Consider the following 17,951-nt stretch of genomic DNA (forward strand, 5'->3'; position numbering starts at 1 on the left):
GGCCCTGTGTGAAAAAGTGATTGCCCCATCGTTAAAACATAACTGAGATGAATCGAGATCTAAAAGTCTGGAAAAGGTTATGAAAGACATTTCTAAAGCTTTGGGACTCCAGCGAACTACAGTGAGAGCCATTACCCACAAATGACAAAGACATGGAACAGTGGTGAACGTTCCCAGGAGTGGCCGTCCAACAAACTGACCCCAAGAGTGTAGCGACGACTCATCCAGGAGGTCATAAAAGACCCCACAACAACATCGAAAGAACTGCAGGCCTCACTTGCCTCAGTTAAGGTCAGTTTTCATGACTCCACCATAAGAAAGACAATGGGGGGGAAAAACGGTTTCCAAGACGAAAACCACCGCTGAACAAAAAGAGCATTAAGGCTCGCCTCAATTTTGCCAGAAAACATCTTGATGAGCCACAAGACCTTTGGGCAAACACTTTGTGGTCTGACAAGACAAAAGTTGAACTTTTTGGAAGGTGTGTGTCCCATTACATGTGACGCAAAAGTAATGCCGCATTTCAGAAAAAGAACATCATCCCAACAGTAAAAACACGGTGGTGGTAGTGTGATGGTCTGGGGCTGTTTTGCTGCTTCAGGACCTGAACAACTGGCTGTGATAAATGGAACCATTCTGCTGTCTACCAAAAAATCCTGAAGGAGACTGTCCGGCCATCTGTTTGTGACCCCAAGCTGGAGCCAACTTGGGTTCTGCAGCAGGACAATGATCCAAAACACACCAGCAAGTCCACCTCTGAACGGCTGAAGAAAAACAAAATGAAGACTTTGGAGTGGCCTAGTCAAAGTTCTGACCTGAATTCTATTGAGATGCTGTGGCATGACCTTAAAAAGGCGGTTCACGCTGGAAAACCCCCCAATATGGCTGAATTACAACAATTCTGCAAGAGACTGCCAAGTTGCTGTAAAAGATTGCAAGTTATGGCAAACGCTTGATTGCAGTTGTTGCTGCTAAGGGTGGCCCAACAGGTTATTAGGTTTAGGGGGCAATCACTTTTTCCACACAGGGCCATGTAGGTTTGGATTTCTTTTCTCCCTTAATAATAAAAAGCTTCATTTAAAAACTGGATTGATGTTGTTAAGTGTGGCCCGGTTTCCCAAGGGTGTGCTGTGTTGTCATCTATTTAGACAATAATGGCTGTGCTGAGCTATTTTCAGTACTCTACATCAATATCCATACAAACTGTACACTGCTTCACTACTCATTTCTGTAACATTGTCCGTTGGGAAGATATGCTGTAGTAAAAATGGTCAAATATGAGAGGTGTACTCACTTTTCGTAAAGGGTGAATTATAAATTTCTTAAAACCTCAGAATCTACACTTCAGTCACATTTTGATTGTGTTGAAGTATATTAAGTATGAATTATTGTCTAAATACTACCTACCCAATACCTCACTGCATGGACGTTAATATAATAAATGAGTTGGGATTAGTATAACAGCGTAACACATTATAGAAAGAGGTGTGAAGAAATACTGTAAATTATAAACTGAACTAAATCTGGATAGCACGCTGTAAAATGTACTGTAAAATGTAGAATTCTTCAAATTATTTAATCAATGTTGCAAAACCACAATTGTGTCGGTATAAGTATGCATCTGATCTTTAAGTTCGGTCAGATAATTTGTAAGTGATGTGATGGCGAATGTTAGCAAACACTACCATCTTGTGGCAGATAACGGCATTGCATGGTTTGTTTTCTGTAAATACAGTACATATGCATGTATTATTAATTTAACGTCCGTGATGGATCTTACCAGCACGTGGGAGCAATTAGGGAGATTAGGGACCTCTGTCTTCACCTCGGTTACTCCCCCATGGCAATATCTCAATGTCTAGGACGAGAGACATACAGCAACATTAAAGGATTTGCAAGTATTTCTTGGAATTACTGTTGTATACTGCATGTGCCTTTATATGTGCAAACACACAAAAACAACAACACTGTACTTCCGGGGCATTATTTACACTCAAAACAAACATACAGGAAGCAACACCGTACTTATTGAAAAGTACTCACTTTGACGCATTGTCGTGATCAGCATGAAGGTCTGTGGAGTGGCCTGATGGGGGCAGTGAGTGCACAAGCGACGCCCTCGCAATTTGACACATTTGGAGCACTTTTAAAAGGTGACATCATGGCTGCCTACTCAGTTGCGGTTGCCATAGCGAAGCATGTGGATGGGCTCAGAGGGGGTTTTGCAGGTAAACTAGGATGTACTACTTTGAAAGAAAACAAAACACTTGAAATGTTTTTGTGGTACGGGTCTCCACTGGTGGTCAGCATTGTGCTTTGTCCATTGAAAATCTGTGCCCTGGCATTTTAACATTTGGAAGCTTTGCAAGGAAGCGTGTGTAAAGTCAAGATGCCCCCAGTAATAAATCACAGACAGATAGATAATCAATAAATCATTACAAAATGAAATGTTTATTCTTGTGTACTGCATAAAGGGAAGCTTTGAAATATAGAAGACAAACAAGCATGAGGCAACTACAATTAATATGAAATGTTAAACCTTGAGCACCTATATTGCTTTCAAGCCATACAAACAATGACTTTGCAAAGTCTTGGCCTGACTGGAAGCAATGCTACTGTACATATTCCTTCCATAAAACTTTCAACAAGCATGTTCAATTTTAAAAATGGTCCCCAAAAGCTGCAAACAGTGCTCCTTTTAAGACATTTGAGTCAGAGCAAGGGTTATGGCAACACAGCCTATTTCTCTTAATGACACACAAAGCTTTGATCAGCCCTGCTAAAGTAAGCAGAGGCTAAGCCCGACTCACAAGCATTTATTATTTCAAGGTTTGCATCGGCATGGTTGGCATTCGGCAAATTTCCTGTGGAAAGTTCTGCCCTCATTGCAGGAATGTAACCATGCATGTCCACTAAAATGAATGTGCAGTTAAGTCGTACCATGGTGCTTATGGTTGAATACGTTGCTAAATGTACATTATACTTGTATGTGTGCACTGTGTATTTGAGTGCTTATTTCACGCTACTCCTTGTGTTGCTTATCTCTCCTCCTGCAGAAGCTGTAGCCTGTCCTCTGCAAAGTGAGGCCTGCTGTGTCCGGTATCGATGGCTTCGCAGTCGTCTGTGAAAAACACCAGGTCCTGCCAAAGCAATAAAGACACAAGGTCACGCTGGAGCTGCAAAACAGATGAGTCAGACCCGAAGCAGATATTTGAGATGCTCTCACCCGATAACAAATCCTTGTGATGATGGAGTACAAGTTTTGGATTTTACGTTTGAGCAGCACTATCCTGGGTCGTTCCCTGCAGTACGGGCTGGGGTGGTTGAGCACCACGTATAGGAAGTCCCGCAGCTTGGTTGTGATGCAGGAGTTCTACAATGATAAAGCCATGTTGTGTTTTGTTTTGACTGGCATTAAAAAGGTCCACAATGTCAAAAAAATTGAGCACAAGTAGGTTTAGTTTTGATCTGTTATGTTTATTTAGACTGTGTACTCGCGCTTACCACAGCATTTTGGTGCACCTGTATAATCTAAAAAGATTAAATTCAGGAGTTGTATAGAGCAGCAGCTTTCAAAGTGTGAAGCAAGCCTTTAGGAAGCCCGTTTCTGCCACTGAAAGAAAAAAAAATTCCAATGGGAAGTCATAATTATGAAATAAAAAGTCAAAATTATGAGATAAAAAGTTGAAATTGCAAGATAAAAAGTCATAATTATGTGATAACAAAGTCATAATTATGGGCTAAAAAGTTTAAATTATGAGAAACAAACTACACATGTGCCGAATTCTACGTGACAAAGGCTCCAGTGAAAGCGGCGGCACATGCACAGTTTGTATTTCATAATTTTGACTTTTTATCTCATAATTCTAATTTACCATTCGGATTTTTTTTTCCTTTCAGTGGTGCAAACAGGTTTCCATCCTCGGTTTGAGAAAATGAAGAAAAACACATTTTTCAAACATACTACCCCAAGGCTGAACTATGCTACAGCATAGTCACTATATGCCCTCCCTTCTCACAGCGTCTCCATCCGGTTACAGGTCTTCCGCTGGGCCTGAGCGCGTGACTTGCAATTCTCTACCAAAGCGCTTGGGGCAGTGTTTTTCAGAGAGTGAACAACCACAGTGGCAAACAATGGTAACTTAATAGACCTCTAGCGCGTTGTTGGAGCTGGAAGTAATCGATATTGTACATCAGTCACTCATATTTATATATTATTCATATAACTAAACCTACTTGGGACAGAAATGATGTCCGAATAAACAGCTGACCAATCACAGCTCATCGGTTAAAATTATTTGGAGGTGCATGTTAAACTCCGCCGAAGGGTTGGAGGGGGAGGAGCCAGCCGGCATTGCTCAAACCAGCGGCGTGTCGCGGTAGCATGTTAGCCTTAACTTCAGTTATGTCACAGACAATATGAATATATCATTTCTATTCCTATAGTAAGAGCAAAGAGAGTCTGGCATGATGAAATGTGCTCTACTTTTTTGAGAAGTAGGTGAGATCCCACCTGCATTGTAGCGACCCTGAAGTGTTGCTGTTATGCATGTTTGTGTTCTGGAGTGTCTGACCTGTTTTGAGTTACCGTAAACGCACCAGGTTTGGGGGGGGGGGGGTGTCGTCTGGGGCGTCAGTTGAGGAAGCGCCATGTTGTGGTTGCTGGTGAGCTTTTAGTGGCGTGGTTACGGCCGACAGTAACCATTATTGTTGCAATAAAAACGTTGTTACTCAACTACCATCTTATGGCTTTACTAGCGTCAGTGGCCACTACAGTATTATATTCTCTGTGAGGCTCACTAGTGTGCTTCAATTTCAAAACCCCTGGTATCGAGAACTGTGCCTAATAATGCTCAGTGTTGTTTAACACTGTCATAGATGCGTTCATTTAACAATATGTGTTACTGTGGTTTTAGTTTGCGCTGCAGTATAATGAGAGCTGATTCAAGCATTTTGGGACATAAGGGCAAAACATTTCAGTAACAACTACATAACAGTACAGATCAATAAGGTATTGCAGCATCGTTACCCACGAGGGTTTGTAATATCCATCCATTCTTTTTCTATGCCGCTTATACTCATTATTGTATTCCATTTACCACAACAGTGCAATTCAATTTCCATACTAGTAAAGTCAAAACTGAGCTTTAGCATTCTCACTTTTGTATTGCATTGTAGGTGTACCTAATGTCGTGACCGGTATCTACTGAAACTTACATGCACGTCAAGGAAGATGGTGGGCAGGTCCCGAGCACACGTTTTCTACCAAAACAAGACAAGCCAAATGAAAATAATGTACAGTAGACAGTGGACTGGCTCGAAGAAAATCTCGCTTACCGTGCGATGATAAGTGTGAATCTTATCCAACAGGGTCATCACTTCTTTGCTGAGGCTGAGTGCCCTGGAGTAACAAGTCGGAGGTGCACACTCCGACAGACACACAAAGCTCAAGCACACAATCGTCAATCCCCACTTCATGTTTTTGATGGTTGAAGCGCGCTGCTTGCCTGTCAGTCTGCGCGCAGGGCTACCAAAATGTTATGCGGCCACTGAAGCAGTAAAGAGGAGGACGTGAACTTTAAGTGATGGAGGGGTAGAAAAAAAGACAGATGACGTGTAAGCATAGCAACACCGAGGGAAACGTTTGGCTACTGCTGCTGTGTTTTGGAGTGCAGTAGTGAAGTGTCACTTTGAGATGAAATCCTTTACGTTGTCATGCACTTCACCAACGTAAACAGCAAAATGAACCACTGTTTTGGGGAATCGATGACTAGTGTTACACTGGATTTTGACGGGATGTGTTATGAGAGCACAGAGCCAGACAGGCACCTTGTTCCCATGTCACACCAAACCACAAAACCACAGACATGCAATGTTTTGCACTTTATGGTACAACGGAACATTTGGCATCTGACTGTGACTATATGGCTATTTATAATTTGTTCCATTTGCAAGGATTTGAAAAAGATTGAGACTATATGTTTGAGGATGTGTATCCATCTGTTGTTAATCACAATGTCAGCAAAGAAAAACACCAGAACAAGTCAACTGACTTTACTTTAGAAGTACAAAGTTGAGTGCCACATAAAACGTCATGAGTATAAAAGATACCAAGGTGAAACATACAAATAAAGTTTGGCAGGCCTGAAGGTTCAACAATGGAAATACTGCCTATTTTTTGCTAATAAAGGCAATTCAAACAATTTTTTGCGCTTCCCCTCCCCCCAAGTCTTAAAAAAATATTTGTAGTTTTTCAGCATATATTGGAAATGTATAAAAACACAGAGGTTTATTATTATTATTGCTAATTAAATGAGGAACATCTCTGTGACTTGCAACCCCGTTTCTCACCCGTAGTCTGCTCACCCATGACCCTAATGAGGAGAAGCAGTACAGAAAATGGATGGTTGGATGATTAAATGTCAGGCTTCAGATGTTGGAGCCACTAAGCTTTTCTTCAAATTCAGAAAGTTCCGTTTCTTTTTTCTCCTGGGGGAGGTAATACTAACGTGGGATTGAGGCGGATCGCGAAAGACAAACAGCCTTTCACCAGTGGCCTGGCAGATCACATCCACGTTGGCCGAGGTCGGCATCACGTCCTCTTCTTCTGCTGAGCTGTGCAGTGTTTCGTTCCCTACCTCTGTGTTCCTTTGTCTGGCAGCCTCGCTGTGCTGCTGCTGCTGTGCATTTTCAGTCATGGCTGATTTAAACTGGCGCTGCTTTGCTTTCGTAAAGCTGTCCATCTTCCCTTTTACTGCAACATCTGTTGGAAGTGGCGGGCAAGAAGAGGGAAGAAGTCTTTCCATCAGGCTTTGCCTCTTTTCCTGCAGTCTGTGAGATCTGGATGACAAAGGAGCCGCTGTTTTAAGGAGTGTAGCGTTCACAACTTCACATATATACCTCATGTACAGTGTATCATGCATCCATTGCCTGATGACATGCAAATTTCACCTCATTATCAAGCACCATGAGGCCTGTGGAGTTCATGACTACCGGAGGTCTAATTGGGCCTGATGGTGAGACATGTCTTAATAGGCATCTGGTCACTCACCTCATGCTTTCCACACAGCAACTTGGCATGTTTATCATACTTCTGTGCACAAGGTCCTCCCTCAGTTTGACAGGAAGAAGCAGGGTAGACCTGGTCAGAGTGTCATTAATGTCAACTGGATGGCTGTCATGCCGTCCATCAAATGTAAGAGAACTGTTAATAAAGATATTGATATCATAATAACCGTCAATGAAAAGGAAGGTTGCTCCAACTTTCTCTTCCCGTGACAATGACAAAACAACTATTTGCCAGCTTTATGTTAATATGTCAAACCTAATCCCTTTTCAGATACTGTAAGTGGTAAACTGGAATCAAATACCAAAAAAAGGAAAGCACAAGAGTTAGAGGGGAAAGAAAAGAAAAACACTGGCATTATTTTCATCCCTTCAGTGGTTTCCACTCAGATCCAAAGGATCTCATGCGTGAGACATTATTCAGCAGTAATTTAATCCAAACTCAACTGGGGCCAGACTTGACTAAATGATGGCTAAAACCATTTATCTCTTCATCTTGGTTTTGGGAAAATGACCCTTGTGGAACTGTTCAAACAACATTTATTGTTCCCATGTTTCTCCTACTCTCAGTGCGTTGTGTTTTATTTTTTACCTAACGACTCTCTCTTAGACAGATAGAAGTAAATGAAGGATTACAAATATAAAATCATGACTTTAAGGGGTATACTCTCACGCAGCTCTACAGCATTCATTATACTGTGCAATACTGTATTTCCTAACTTTGTGGCTTATATCAAGTCATGTTTTTTGTATTTATGTTGTGCAAAGTGACTGGCTATCACATTATTATACAATATATGACACATATGCTGCATGGAAATTGGCACTCACAAGTCAAACGAACCACACTTTATATATCACGTGTGACCAAAGTGCCACCTAAGTGTTGAGCAAAAGTATTATCCCGATAGGAGAATTAATCATAAATAAAACACCAGGCTTTCTTTTAAGATGTGTGACAAAGCCTGTTTTATACAAAGCTGCCCTCTGTAAAGAGGAAGGCACATACACAGGCCAGGCTCACCTAGCTAGGGACGGGTCGGAAGTGGTAGCATGTCAATGAGGAAGGAGGGTTTTTCTTCATGAATTCATGAAAACCCAGAACTTCATAAGCAACCGTTTGAGTACCTTTTGATAAAAAGTCGATTTTGCATAACAGGTGACCTTTAATGTATGAAATGGTCAATATCAAATCAGTGATTCGATCCTTACCCAGAAGGCTCCTGCTCTGTAGAGGATGAACCGCAGTGCTGCTTGGGGCAGAGGGCATCAGTGATGCACAAAAGTTCACTCTCAGGCATTGTGGGCACGAGCAGTCGTAGAAGCTCGAGAAGAACCTCAACAGATATCCGACTCTGTTTTACCAGTTCAACTGCAAACATTAGGTCCTGAGAAGGAGATATGATCACAGGATAACATGGTGATTACAAATAGCAAGCGAATGAAGCACGTGCACATACTGTAGAATTCCATTCATAAGTTTGTATAACACCTGATCACAGTTGGAATGAAGTCTCCTGAGCTGTATCTGTTCTCTTAAATCTTCCATTGCCTGATTGCTGGTGGTCATCTCCTGCAACCTGATATACAAGTTTGAACAGTTTGTAGGTGAACACAAAGCCTGCACTGTTTCCTTGATAGTGACAGTCTGCAAGCCCACCTCAAAGCCAGTCTTGCAATGACTTCATCACACTTATGGAGAGCCTCCTGGAGGATGTATGACATTCTACTCGTCTGCTGTAGCCCAAACAGGTTCTTCTCCTTGTCGTCCTCTTCTGCGTCATCAGCGTCAGCGTCCTCTGTGTGTGTTCGATTTGACCTACGATCCGAGTCTAGCCTACCCAGCTTTCCAATCTCGTCCTGTAGATGCTCTTCTGCTTCCTCCAAGCCCTGCAGAAAACAAGCAAAAGGTAATAATCACAAATTGAAAGTGTTAACTTCAAGCAATCTACTGACTACAACATATATGAATATATTATTTTGGCTAGAATGAGACGATTGACCATTATACACTCACTGGCCAAAATATTAGGTATGAACTAAGGCCAAATGCATGGGCTGGATGAAAAAAATAATGCTCAGTTTTGATAGGCAGAGTCAATTACAGTGTTTAGTGTTTTATGTAAAATTGTAATGCGGTTGTCATGTTGAAACTTTTTCCTCAGTGGCCCTGCTTCTATTAAATTCTATGTCCATGTGCACTTGTCCTTAAAATGTAAGAAAACAATTGTTTCAGTTAGGCTAGCGCAAATATGCTTTTTGTTGTAGAACGTACACCGAATAATTCTGAGAGCTTATTTGGGTTACTTTAATTGGCTACAAACGAGAGGTAAAATAAAACATAAACCTCTGAGAAGTCATGAAATGTCCTGTGAGTGTAAATTAATTTAAACCAAGCCATGTGCATCTCTCTGGTCACAGTGCAACACGATCTCATAGTTAATCATGAAGTAAAATCCCCCCTACCGTGCAGTGCTTCTGTATACTTTGGGCCATTTCTTGTCTCTCCAGACTCTTTGTCTCTCGAAGGTGATGAATGAGAAGGCTGTGCAGGGTGAGCAGTGCTCTGGACGTCTCCAACACTTTGGTCCTCCTCTCAGCTTTCTGGCAGTGAATGGCAGTCATCTGCATTGCCACACTGTCTGCCTGAGAACGCAAGTAATCCTCTCTCTCCTTTCTCATCTCCTCCATGACCTGCAGGATATGTTCCAGTATTCATAATAAATCAAACATCACCTCATGATCCATTTAGACAATAAATCTTATACAGTCCAATCATACACTACATAAACAAAATTGTGGATATGCTATAATTACTGATTGTTTTCACTTCCTGTAAGTGTTTCATTATTTTTGTCCATACAATATAAACTGATCAAGGGTTGCTAACATATAAAAACAGGGTTGACATATTGAACTCAGGAACAAAGACCCAACACGATTTTCTGTTGTACCTTGTCTTTAACTATGTTTTCCATCTCCCTCTCCTTCTCAAACAGTTGTATCTGCTCTTTGAGCTTTTTGTGGACATGAAACAGGTCAGCTGTGTCTTGTGTTTTCTGACTGGACTCAATGGCTTTTCCCGTGAAATGTGGATTTATCTGCAATAAAAAGAACAGAATGGCCACTGCGGAGTTTAGAAATGAATCCAAGCCTGCTGTTCTGGTGTGATTAGAAATGAACATGCCTTCTTGTTTCATAAGTCAGTCATATCACAGTGGGGCGCAATCTGGGCATAGTATCACTATCTAAGCCACTGAGGCTTTAGTGGCAAATTACAGTGAAGCACATTTATGACGCATGAGGCTGATGTGCTCACCATTTGTCGCTCGCTGTCCTTCCTCCAAGTTGAGAGGGAAGTGTGTACTTTGGTTCTGGACACGGCGTGAGACAGCATAAGGCAGCGGTCCATCACAGAAAGACATTTCTGGAACTCAAGTTTGATTCTTATCTGCTCATCATCAGAGAGAGTCAACTGGGATGAGCATAAACATCTGAGAAGAAAACATGAGAGGACTATCATGATTACGGTAGTATGACTAACTGGTGTCATTCCATACTATCAGCACCCGGACCTGAAGAAAGCTCTGTAGTGAGTCCTGAGCTCCCTCTGCTCCTGCAGCTCCCTCTCCAGGGCTTTCTGCAGGCTATCCCTGGTAGAGCTGAGGGTGTGTAAGGCTGCTTTGCCTTCCTGATGCAGTCTCTCTTGGCCTTGCAGGAGTGTGCTCCCTCCTTGGCCTGCCTCGGGTTCTACCTGTAGCAGGGAGCGCTGCATGCCTAGAGGCAGGAGAGTGAGCAGGGTCTGCGTTGTAGAGGGCTGAATGGCTTTGACCTCTGCCATGGAGATCTGGATCACACGCATGGTCACCTGGACAACAGACAAAGGACACCCCAATAGTTCAGTGTAGCCCTTTGAGTATTTTTCATTGGGTCAAGCATGTTTATATTGCTTGTGTACCTTGCGGATGTCCGCTGCAGCCTCCTCGTCAAGGTTATTGATAAGCTCAGCAAATTCCAAGCTATGAGATGTGAGTAGATCCTGCCAACAGTGCAGCTGTTGGGCTACTTCTATGCTTCCATCCTGATTTTTTGACAGACCAGACAGGTCCTTCTGTCTCTGTATGTGGACTCTAAGCTGCAGAATGTAGGACAACAAATTCAGTCTACAAATACTGTGCACCGGTTGGTTGCACTCAAATTTATACAACCAACTGTAAATTACATTTATTATTGAAAGGTGGAAACATTCAATAGATTGCCAGTTTATTATGAAATGTGACCATTTGTAATATTAGATCTGCTGAGCTATTTAACTTGTTTTCTTGGTTTATTGCAAACTACTTCAAATACCGGTAAATTTAATTTACAATGAGGCTTGAGTGCAACTGCGGATACAGCATACCAGCAGAATCTTTGACCCAACACAAGATTTGTATCTAGGGGCCAAAAAGGAGGTTTGGCAGAGCTCTCTATTGTAAAAGTTGAACTTGGAGTCAGTTCTCAAAAATGGAGTACACATTTTAGCTGTCAAACAAAGAGCCAGTAGTGAATAACGGTGTGCAATGCTGAGAAACCTTTGCCTACGTGGTTGCCTCTGGTTTTGTTAACTAAAAGGTTATCACAATAAAGCCTGTTATTATTTTATGACCATCTGCCACCAATAGACAATCTGTCTAATAAAGTTGATTTTGAGTGAATTAAGATACGATTCCAGATTCCATCACTCACTTAAAAAAATATATTTAATGGTTTCAAAACAAAATAATTTAATTTATTTTGACTAATGCTGTGATCCAGGTCTGAGAGATTATCATCTCTTCAGGAGCATGACCAGACGTTGCTGAGCATACACAATCAACATGTGATCTCAATTTTTGATTTTGAGTACTGAACTGAATCCGCTCCACAATAGGTTTCTATTGATTGCTATTTATTCTCAACAAATTATATGTTGCAGTATCAATATTTTTTGGGCAATAAATTTTCCCCTCACATTGAGCTAAAGAAATCTGCCATGATGTAGTCTTGTTCCAGTGTCCCCATAAGACTGTAATCTATATGTGGTGTTGGGTTGCCAGGTGGAGGGACGGTAGATAACAGGGGTAACATGCATAAGATAGACTTACAGGTATTGGTTTCATTTCATTTTGCTGATTTTAAAGATAATGTACATGTCATTGTACATCTAATATCTCACTATATAGATGACCTGATGCATTATAATGCACGACCAAGTCAGTTGTGGTATACCCATATGAGGTGTGCTATGAGGCAGAGTTAAGATGCCATCTACTGTACGGAGTTGTAACGACAAGCTACACAGACAGTCCCATTATAATGTGTTTACAAGTGAGGGCAATCAGGTAGCGCCAAATCTAAAACAAAAAAAAGTTGTGCCAAATCTATCTGTGGCAGTCGAAATTTATTTGTGGCGGACCACCATGAATGAATGTATAGCAAACACTGGGTTCTACATCACAGCAAACTATACGACTATAAATGCTCCAAACCATGTCAGAGATGAGCTCCCTCCTCTTCTTGATGAGTCCACATCGCATGGCTCTCTTCTCTTGGCCCAGCGCCTCATCCAGTCTCTGCCTCACCATCACCAGATCCTTCTGGGCCTTCTCCTGGAGCTGATTGAGCTGTTCTGCAGACACTGTGCTCCCTCTGGTGGGGAAGAAACCAATGTGTGATCAACTTAATAGCTTTCATATTGTGCATGAACTCATAGCAGCAAATGATTATATTACAACGCGGCAACCTTCTGACATGTGCGAACAAGTTGTCCAGATTGCAGGAGGTGCTGGAGAAGGTGTCAGAAATAAGACTATTGAGGCTGTGCAGGCTGTGTAATAGGAACTTCCTCTGGGCGTGGCGCTCAGCTAGCATATAACGCCAGTTGGCCACAACCACATCCAGAATATCCTCCAGCTGATCCTGGACACAGACAGAAATGTCATACCATGTGCTTGCAAAATAAATACCAATTTTCAGGTTGGAAGCTGTAGTAAAAGCTTCTGTACCTATACCGTTTATTTACCCTAAATCCCAATAAAAAACATTTAAACTAGAAATAAAATGTCTCCCACTGGGCATCATCCAGTTGTTTATGATACTGACACTAACAATCAGGTTCCAATAATAATGATACAGTATCCGCATTTTTCTTTTTTTTGGATGTCTTTGACCAATTTCTTGTGTTATCTCCCATTTCCCAAACATACCCACTCAGCAAACAAAAGTCTACTTTAATGCTTAAGTGTAAATTATTCATGAGCAAAACATATATACCTGTACAGTAAGTGACCATGACTTCACTGGTTGCTCACCTGACATTCAAAGTAGCTGTGCTGAAGAATCTTGGCTATGCCTGTTTCCAACTCGCCCATCTTTGTGGCCTCCTCCAGCTCCTCAGAGAAGATCTTATGAAGCTCTACACGCCGCCATTCAATTATTTGCCTCTGGACCTTCGCAGAGGCTTCTTCGTGGCGAACCAACAGGATGCGCTGCAGGTGAGCCTGGCTCAGCTTGTGCAATTTCTCCAGCAGAACATTATACCGGAGGAGCTCCTAAAGGAGTCATCATGATACACATAAACGGCTGCGTGCAATAGAAGAGATTCTTCACCAGCCAAATAAGCACAATGAATGATATTTTAAGACTTAAGAAACCACACGAGCAATATTAGGATAGTTAAGCTATGCTTTTTTGTGAGCTTACACAATGAGCACCAAGGCGCTACAGCTAAGCACCAAATTATTATTATAGCTGCAATATGCCACACAACTTGTCTACCCACATCTGCGATCTAAAGCAACTAAAGCACATATCTACTGATTATTTTAGGACAACCTGTTGATCTGCATGATGACACAGCAGTTCAGCCTGGGCCTTCTCTGCAGCTACCCTATGATGCTCTGCTTCCATCTCCTCCCTGGTCTCCAGGTTACACTGGCCTGCAAGCGCAGCCATGCGGACCCCTCGCTCCTCCTTCAGCCGACCCTCCATACCGAGCAGCTGCCCATGGAGAACACTGAGAAGTCTCTGCTGGGCCTGGGCGCTGACCTGGCCGTGAGTCCGCAGGCGGCCCAACAAGATAGACAGCACATCCTTGTGAATCTGAATCCTAGTGGCCTCCAAGTTGTTGGTGGCGTGCAGCAGTGTCGACATTTCAAGGCTAAAAGGGACAATGCATCGGCATAAAAAAATGTTAATTGTAACAGTTTGTTTGAATTTGTCATATGTGACATTCAGGAAATATCACCGTTAAAATGTCTCTATTTCCTAAAGGTAAATGATTGGAGGTAGCAAGCCAAAAATACTATTTCATTTGAATTACTGCCCTTTGACATGGTTACGTATTGGAAGATTATTGTTCGCAGTCTGCTGCTCACTTTTCCAAAGCCTGGTTCATGTTCTGTGGGTCTTCCAGCACCATAATGTCAACAATCTTGTCTTCAAAAGTTGCTTCGTCTTTCGCAGTCTCATTCATGTTACAGTCTGCATACTCTGGATCTGGATCACCTCTGTTTTTCTGATCAAATAAAATTAAAAAAAAACAGAAAACTAGTAAATTAGGTTAAACTGAAGTAAACCATGTACATATACAAATGTATGTTTTAAGTAAGTAAAATGTATTGATAGAGCAATTTTCACAGACAGTCACAGGGTGCTATACATAGCATAAGACAATAATATTATATATATTATATATAAAATGTAATAAATTAAAATATTGTTTTTTTTTAACAGTAGAGCACACATCGTATTACCTTTTGCTGGAGAAGACTCAGTCTGGTTCTGGGACCTAAGACGTTCATGGCCAGAAAGCCAAGAAACAGTAGCACCAAAGTAACAAAGAACCCGCTAACAAATCCAGCAAAGTGCACACCATGATTTGGATGAATCTAAAAAAACAAAACAAAAAGAAAATAATATAATATTGCGCACAAGTTTAATATATATATAAATATATCAACACATTCATAACATTGTACAGTACAGCTTACCCTGTCAGTGGAATTAACCCTCAATGTTAGATTAGCTGTCAATGGACCATACATGCTGACGTCATTCTGTGGGAAATGGGAAAAACAGGACTAAGTGTGTGAATAAGTGCTAATGCTCTAATGGTCTTTAGTGGTATTCACCAATAATGTATAAGGGATAAAGTTTTAAACGTTTAAAAGAGCACACATTGAACAATAGAAAGTACCTGTGATAAATTAGAGAAGGTGAGAAAAGCAGGAAGGTCCAGAACCTCACTTTTATGACTCCTTATTTGAGCAGTATAATTGACAATAATTTGAGATCCTGCTGAAAAGTTGAAATGATTTCTTTTAATATTACTGAAAACACAAATATTTAAAATGGGACGTTAAAAAACAAAACCCTGACATACCAGAAAGAGAATCAACAGCAAACATTTGGTATCCTCTTTCCACAACTCTGCCTTCAGTTCTTAGAGGCACTATTCCAAATATCGAGTCCCGAATGGCCACCTGGGACAGGTTGGTGCCGCCCACTGGACTCAGGTTGTGAATCAGAAGAAAGAACGTCAACTGTGGAGGGTCCGCGTCAGCCAGGACCTGGGGGTCAAATGACTGGTAGTAACACTCCAGAGCAGATTGGTATATTTGTAGGTCCCTTGTTATGCAAAATTGAAAACCTTTTTTTATGCCGTTTTAAAAGTAATATGTGTCCCTAAAACCTGTTTATGACCACCAAATGTAAGAAAAATCTCCCTCACCTCCTTTCAATTGACAGAAGAGGTGCTCAAATGGTACCTTTCGAAGTTCTGTGTTTTCATGATGTCATGAATGGAAAACTTCTTTCTTAATGGACATTACACCCAAGCTAGATGACCCCATGGTGTATACGTGTACCACTTCATGTAGGACAGCTTTGTTAAAAGTCAGGCTACGCTACACATCTTAAAATAAAGCCAGGAGCCACCTATCCACCTGTCAGCTATAAATGTGGAAGCTGCAAGATTTATCATTGTTTTTCTTCAGCCAAAAGGCTAACCTCGCTTGATGGTGCTGTTAAAATGTGACTGTAATGCTAGCACTGTAGCTCACATAGCTATGCTAGTGTTGTTAAAGTTTGTGTCCTCTTGTTCCTGTTGGACAACTGTATAGGTAAAAAGTGGATAAAGTGCACAATAGCTCTTCTTGGAGCCAAACACTATGTGGAGACAGGGTGGACAAACACAGCTCATTAGCATTAAAGCTACAAACACAAAACACCATGTTTCCAGCAGGGCTTACTAAAAGCACTTTTAAACTGTCTAAATTCCAGCATCCAGGCAAGACTTTGACACCTCACTTCAGTTATCGGTACACTTGTTTGCGACCTCTGAAACATATTTAAAATTGTTGAAAAATAGTATAATACTGGACTTTTAAATAGCTGCAGCTACGGTAACGTACCTGAGCACATTTGTGAAACTTGACCCCAAAGGTGGATAGAGATGTCAAACCTTGAAGCTGCAGAAACATCCAAGAGTTACCTTCAAGGCTCTTTCTTTTGGAAATGTACAGTATAACAACAGACGATGTTTGGAAAACCTTCAATTAGAAATAATACAAAACGTCACCTGAGGCAGTGTGTGGCCAGGGTTGTACCTGGTCAGTGAGCTTCTGCGCTCTCGAAGGTGTAAAATGGTTGTGATGTGGCTAAATGAGGTGTAAACTGAGTGTGTCCAAGGGCCGGAAGGAGCAGATGAAGACAGAGGCCTTTCAGAAGAATATTTATCACAAAATTCCATTGCATCTGTGTCACCCAAAGAAAAAACAATGTCACATGTGCACACATTCTAGGTTCAGTGCTAAACCATATGGACAAACGTAGTGAGCCCCCTAAAGGAAATGAACATGGAATGCTTCGAATGCTCGAATTATCCTGTATGTTTCGGTATGAGGAAGAATTTCAACACAGAGGTGCGTTGCATTACTTTTGTCCATATGTTGCGCATTGTAAACACTTCCATATACTGTACACACAGTGTCTATGAAGCTGATGCCCTGCTGGGTTCCCTCCACTATGTTTCGTTTCATGGAAGCTCAAGTTGGTCTGACAGTTGGAAAATAAAAAAACAATCCAGTAAATGCAGTGCACTGACATCGGTTTATTAATGTTAAGCAACAAACCATATTCATTAATGGGCTACTTACTTTGTTGATGGACAAAATGGTTGTACACGGTGTGGACCACCAGCACGTATACTGACATATCCCGTTACATGGACGTTGAGGGCCAGTAATAAACTCCCAAACAACGCCCGGCGTCTCTCCTCGAAAGCCATTAGGGCACAAGCTGGACGATGGAGTTGTCGGAAAAAAACACAACACCTGGAGCTTGACTAAAATAATGCAGCATATTGTGACCTTTACCGCCATCAAATGTACCTGAAACTTTGTTTTGGCTAGTTGGCCGCTGCCAGCTCTCACTCGGGAGAGCCGCTAGCCAACAACTTGCATTGTCGTGGTTGAAAAACGTAAATTAATCCCTTCATAGTTGGAGAGCAACAAGAGAACAACACAAGTCAAGTTATGCGCCCAAAGAATAATGCGCCCATTTCACATCTATTGCTTTCACCGTAAGCATTTCCCAAAGTTGGGAAGTTAGGGAAATGTTTTTCGAAACAGTCGACTGCAGTGTCTATTTCCGGTTGGGTTTTTCAAACTAAAAAAGTCACCGACGAAATAGTTCTGTTAACACGTATATATCGTTAGTCAAAATAATAAATAGAATTAGAATATATATTTTTAATAAATCGACTATTAATCCATGCTGGTTTAAACACGTATGCCCGGGTCTCCTTTTAGCGCCTAAACCTTTATATTGAAAGCAAAGTTGGTGTTGTCGCTGATTGGTTGGAA

The 17,951-nt window shown here is 41.5% G+C and overlaps 2 protein-coding genes across 9 annotated transcripts; both read right to left on the bottom strand.

Annotated features, from left to right (window-relative positions):
• Positions 1 to 1,321: 1,321 nt before the first annotated feature.
• Positions 1,322 to 5,838, bottom strand: LOC129187009 (cytokine-like protein 1). The gene is made up of 4 exons (XM_054785850.1): positions 5,338 to 5,838; positions 5,218 to 5,262; positions 3,227 to 3,373; positions 1,322 to 3,140 (listed from the first exon to the last, which is right to left on the bottom strand). The coding sequence occupies exons 1-4, from the start codon at positions 5,476 to 5,478 to the stop codon at positions 3,039 to 3,041; spliced, it is 435 nt and encodes a 144-aa protein (XP_054641825.1). The 5' UTR covers positions 5,479 to 5,838; the 3' UTR covers positions 1,322 to 3,038.
• Positions 5,839 to 6,065: 227 nt separating this feature from the next.
• LOC129186346 (limbin-like) lies at positions 6,066 to 17,710 on the bottom strand. 8 transcript variants are annotated; one of them, XM_054784535.1, is made up of 24 exons: positions 17,478 to 17,710; positions 17,244 to 17,385; positions 17,073 to 17,142; positions 16,667 to 16,842; positions 16,500 to 16,556; positions 15,470 to 15,656; positions 15,284 to 15,384; positions 15,078 to 15,143; positions 14,841 to 14,975; positions 14,463 to 14,602; positions 13,921 to 14,245; positions 13,398 to 13,637; positions 12,830 to 13,005; positions 12,576 to 12,735; positions 11,024 to 11,200; positions 10,641 to 10,933; positions 10,385 to 10,559; positions 10,020 to 10,166; positions 9,532 to 9,759; positions 8,726 to 8,955; positions 8,558 to 8,645; positions 8,278 to 8,453; positions 7,052 to 7,204; positions 6,066 to 6,840 (listed from the first exon to the last, which is right to left on the bottom strand). In XM_054784535.1, exons 4-24 carry the CDS (start codon positions 16,835 to 16,837, stop codon positions 6,423 to 6,425), a joined length of 3,843 nt encoding a protein of 1,280 aa, XP_054640510.1. In that variant the 5' UTR covers positions 16,838 to 16,842; positions 17,073 to 17,142; positions 17,244 to 17,385; positions 17,478 to 17,710; the 3' UTR covers positions 6,066 to 6,422. The 8 variants fall into 8 exon arrangements, with proteins under 8 accessions (XP_054640510.1, XP_054640505.1, XP_054640507.1 ...); XM_054784530.1 differs by having other exon boundaries at positions 15,284 to 15,381; positions 17,244 to 17,710; XM_054784532.1 differs by having other exon boundaries at positions 7,052 to 7,141; positions 17,244 to 17,710.
• Between the last annotated feature and the right edge of the window lie 241 nt (positions 17,711 to 17,951).

Source organism: Dunckerocampus dactyliophorus, chromosome 8, assembly GCF_027744805.1.
Source record: "Dunckerocampus dactyliophorus isolate RoL2022-P2 chromosome 8, RoL_Ddac_1.1, whole genome shotgun sequence".
In the NCBI taxonomy this organism is placed as follows: domain Eukaryota; kingdom Metazoa; phylum Chordata; class Actinopteri; order Syngnathiformes; family Syngnathidae; genus Dunckerocampus; species Dunckerocampus dactyliophorus.

Excerpts from the sequence above, each read along its gene's own strand:
- LOC129186346 (XM_054784529.1), bottom strand. The coding sequence starts at position 17,468 with ATGGCGGTAAAGGTCACAATATGCTGCATTATTTTAGTCAAGCTCCAG. Across the intron at positions 15,657-16,499 it reads AGTTTCACAAATGTGCTCAG|GTCCTGGCTGACGCGGACCC; the intron begins GTACGTTACCGT and ends TTTGACCCCCAG. Across the intron at positions 12,736-12,829 it reads TTGTTCGCACATGTCAGAAG|AGGGAGCACAGTGTCTGCAG; the intron begins GTTGCCGCGTTG and ends CTTCCCCACCAG.
- LOC129187009 (XM_054785850.1), bottom strand. The coding sequence starts at position 5,478 with ATGAAGTGGGGATTGACGATTGTGTGCTTGAGCTTTGTGTGTCTGTCG. Across the intron at positions 3,374-5,217 it reads CCATCTTCCTTGACGTGCAT|AACTCCTGCATCACAACCAA; the intron begins GTAAGTTTCAGT and ends TTATCATTGTAG. Across the intron at positions 3,141-3,226 it reads TCACAAGGATTTGTTATCGG|GACCTGGTGTTTTTCACAGA; the intron begins GTGAGAGCATCT and ends TTGCTTTGGCAG.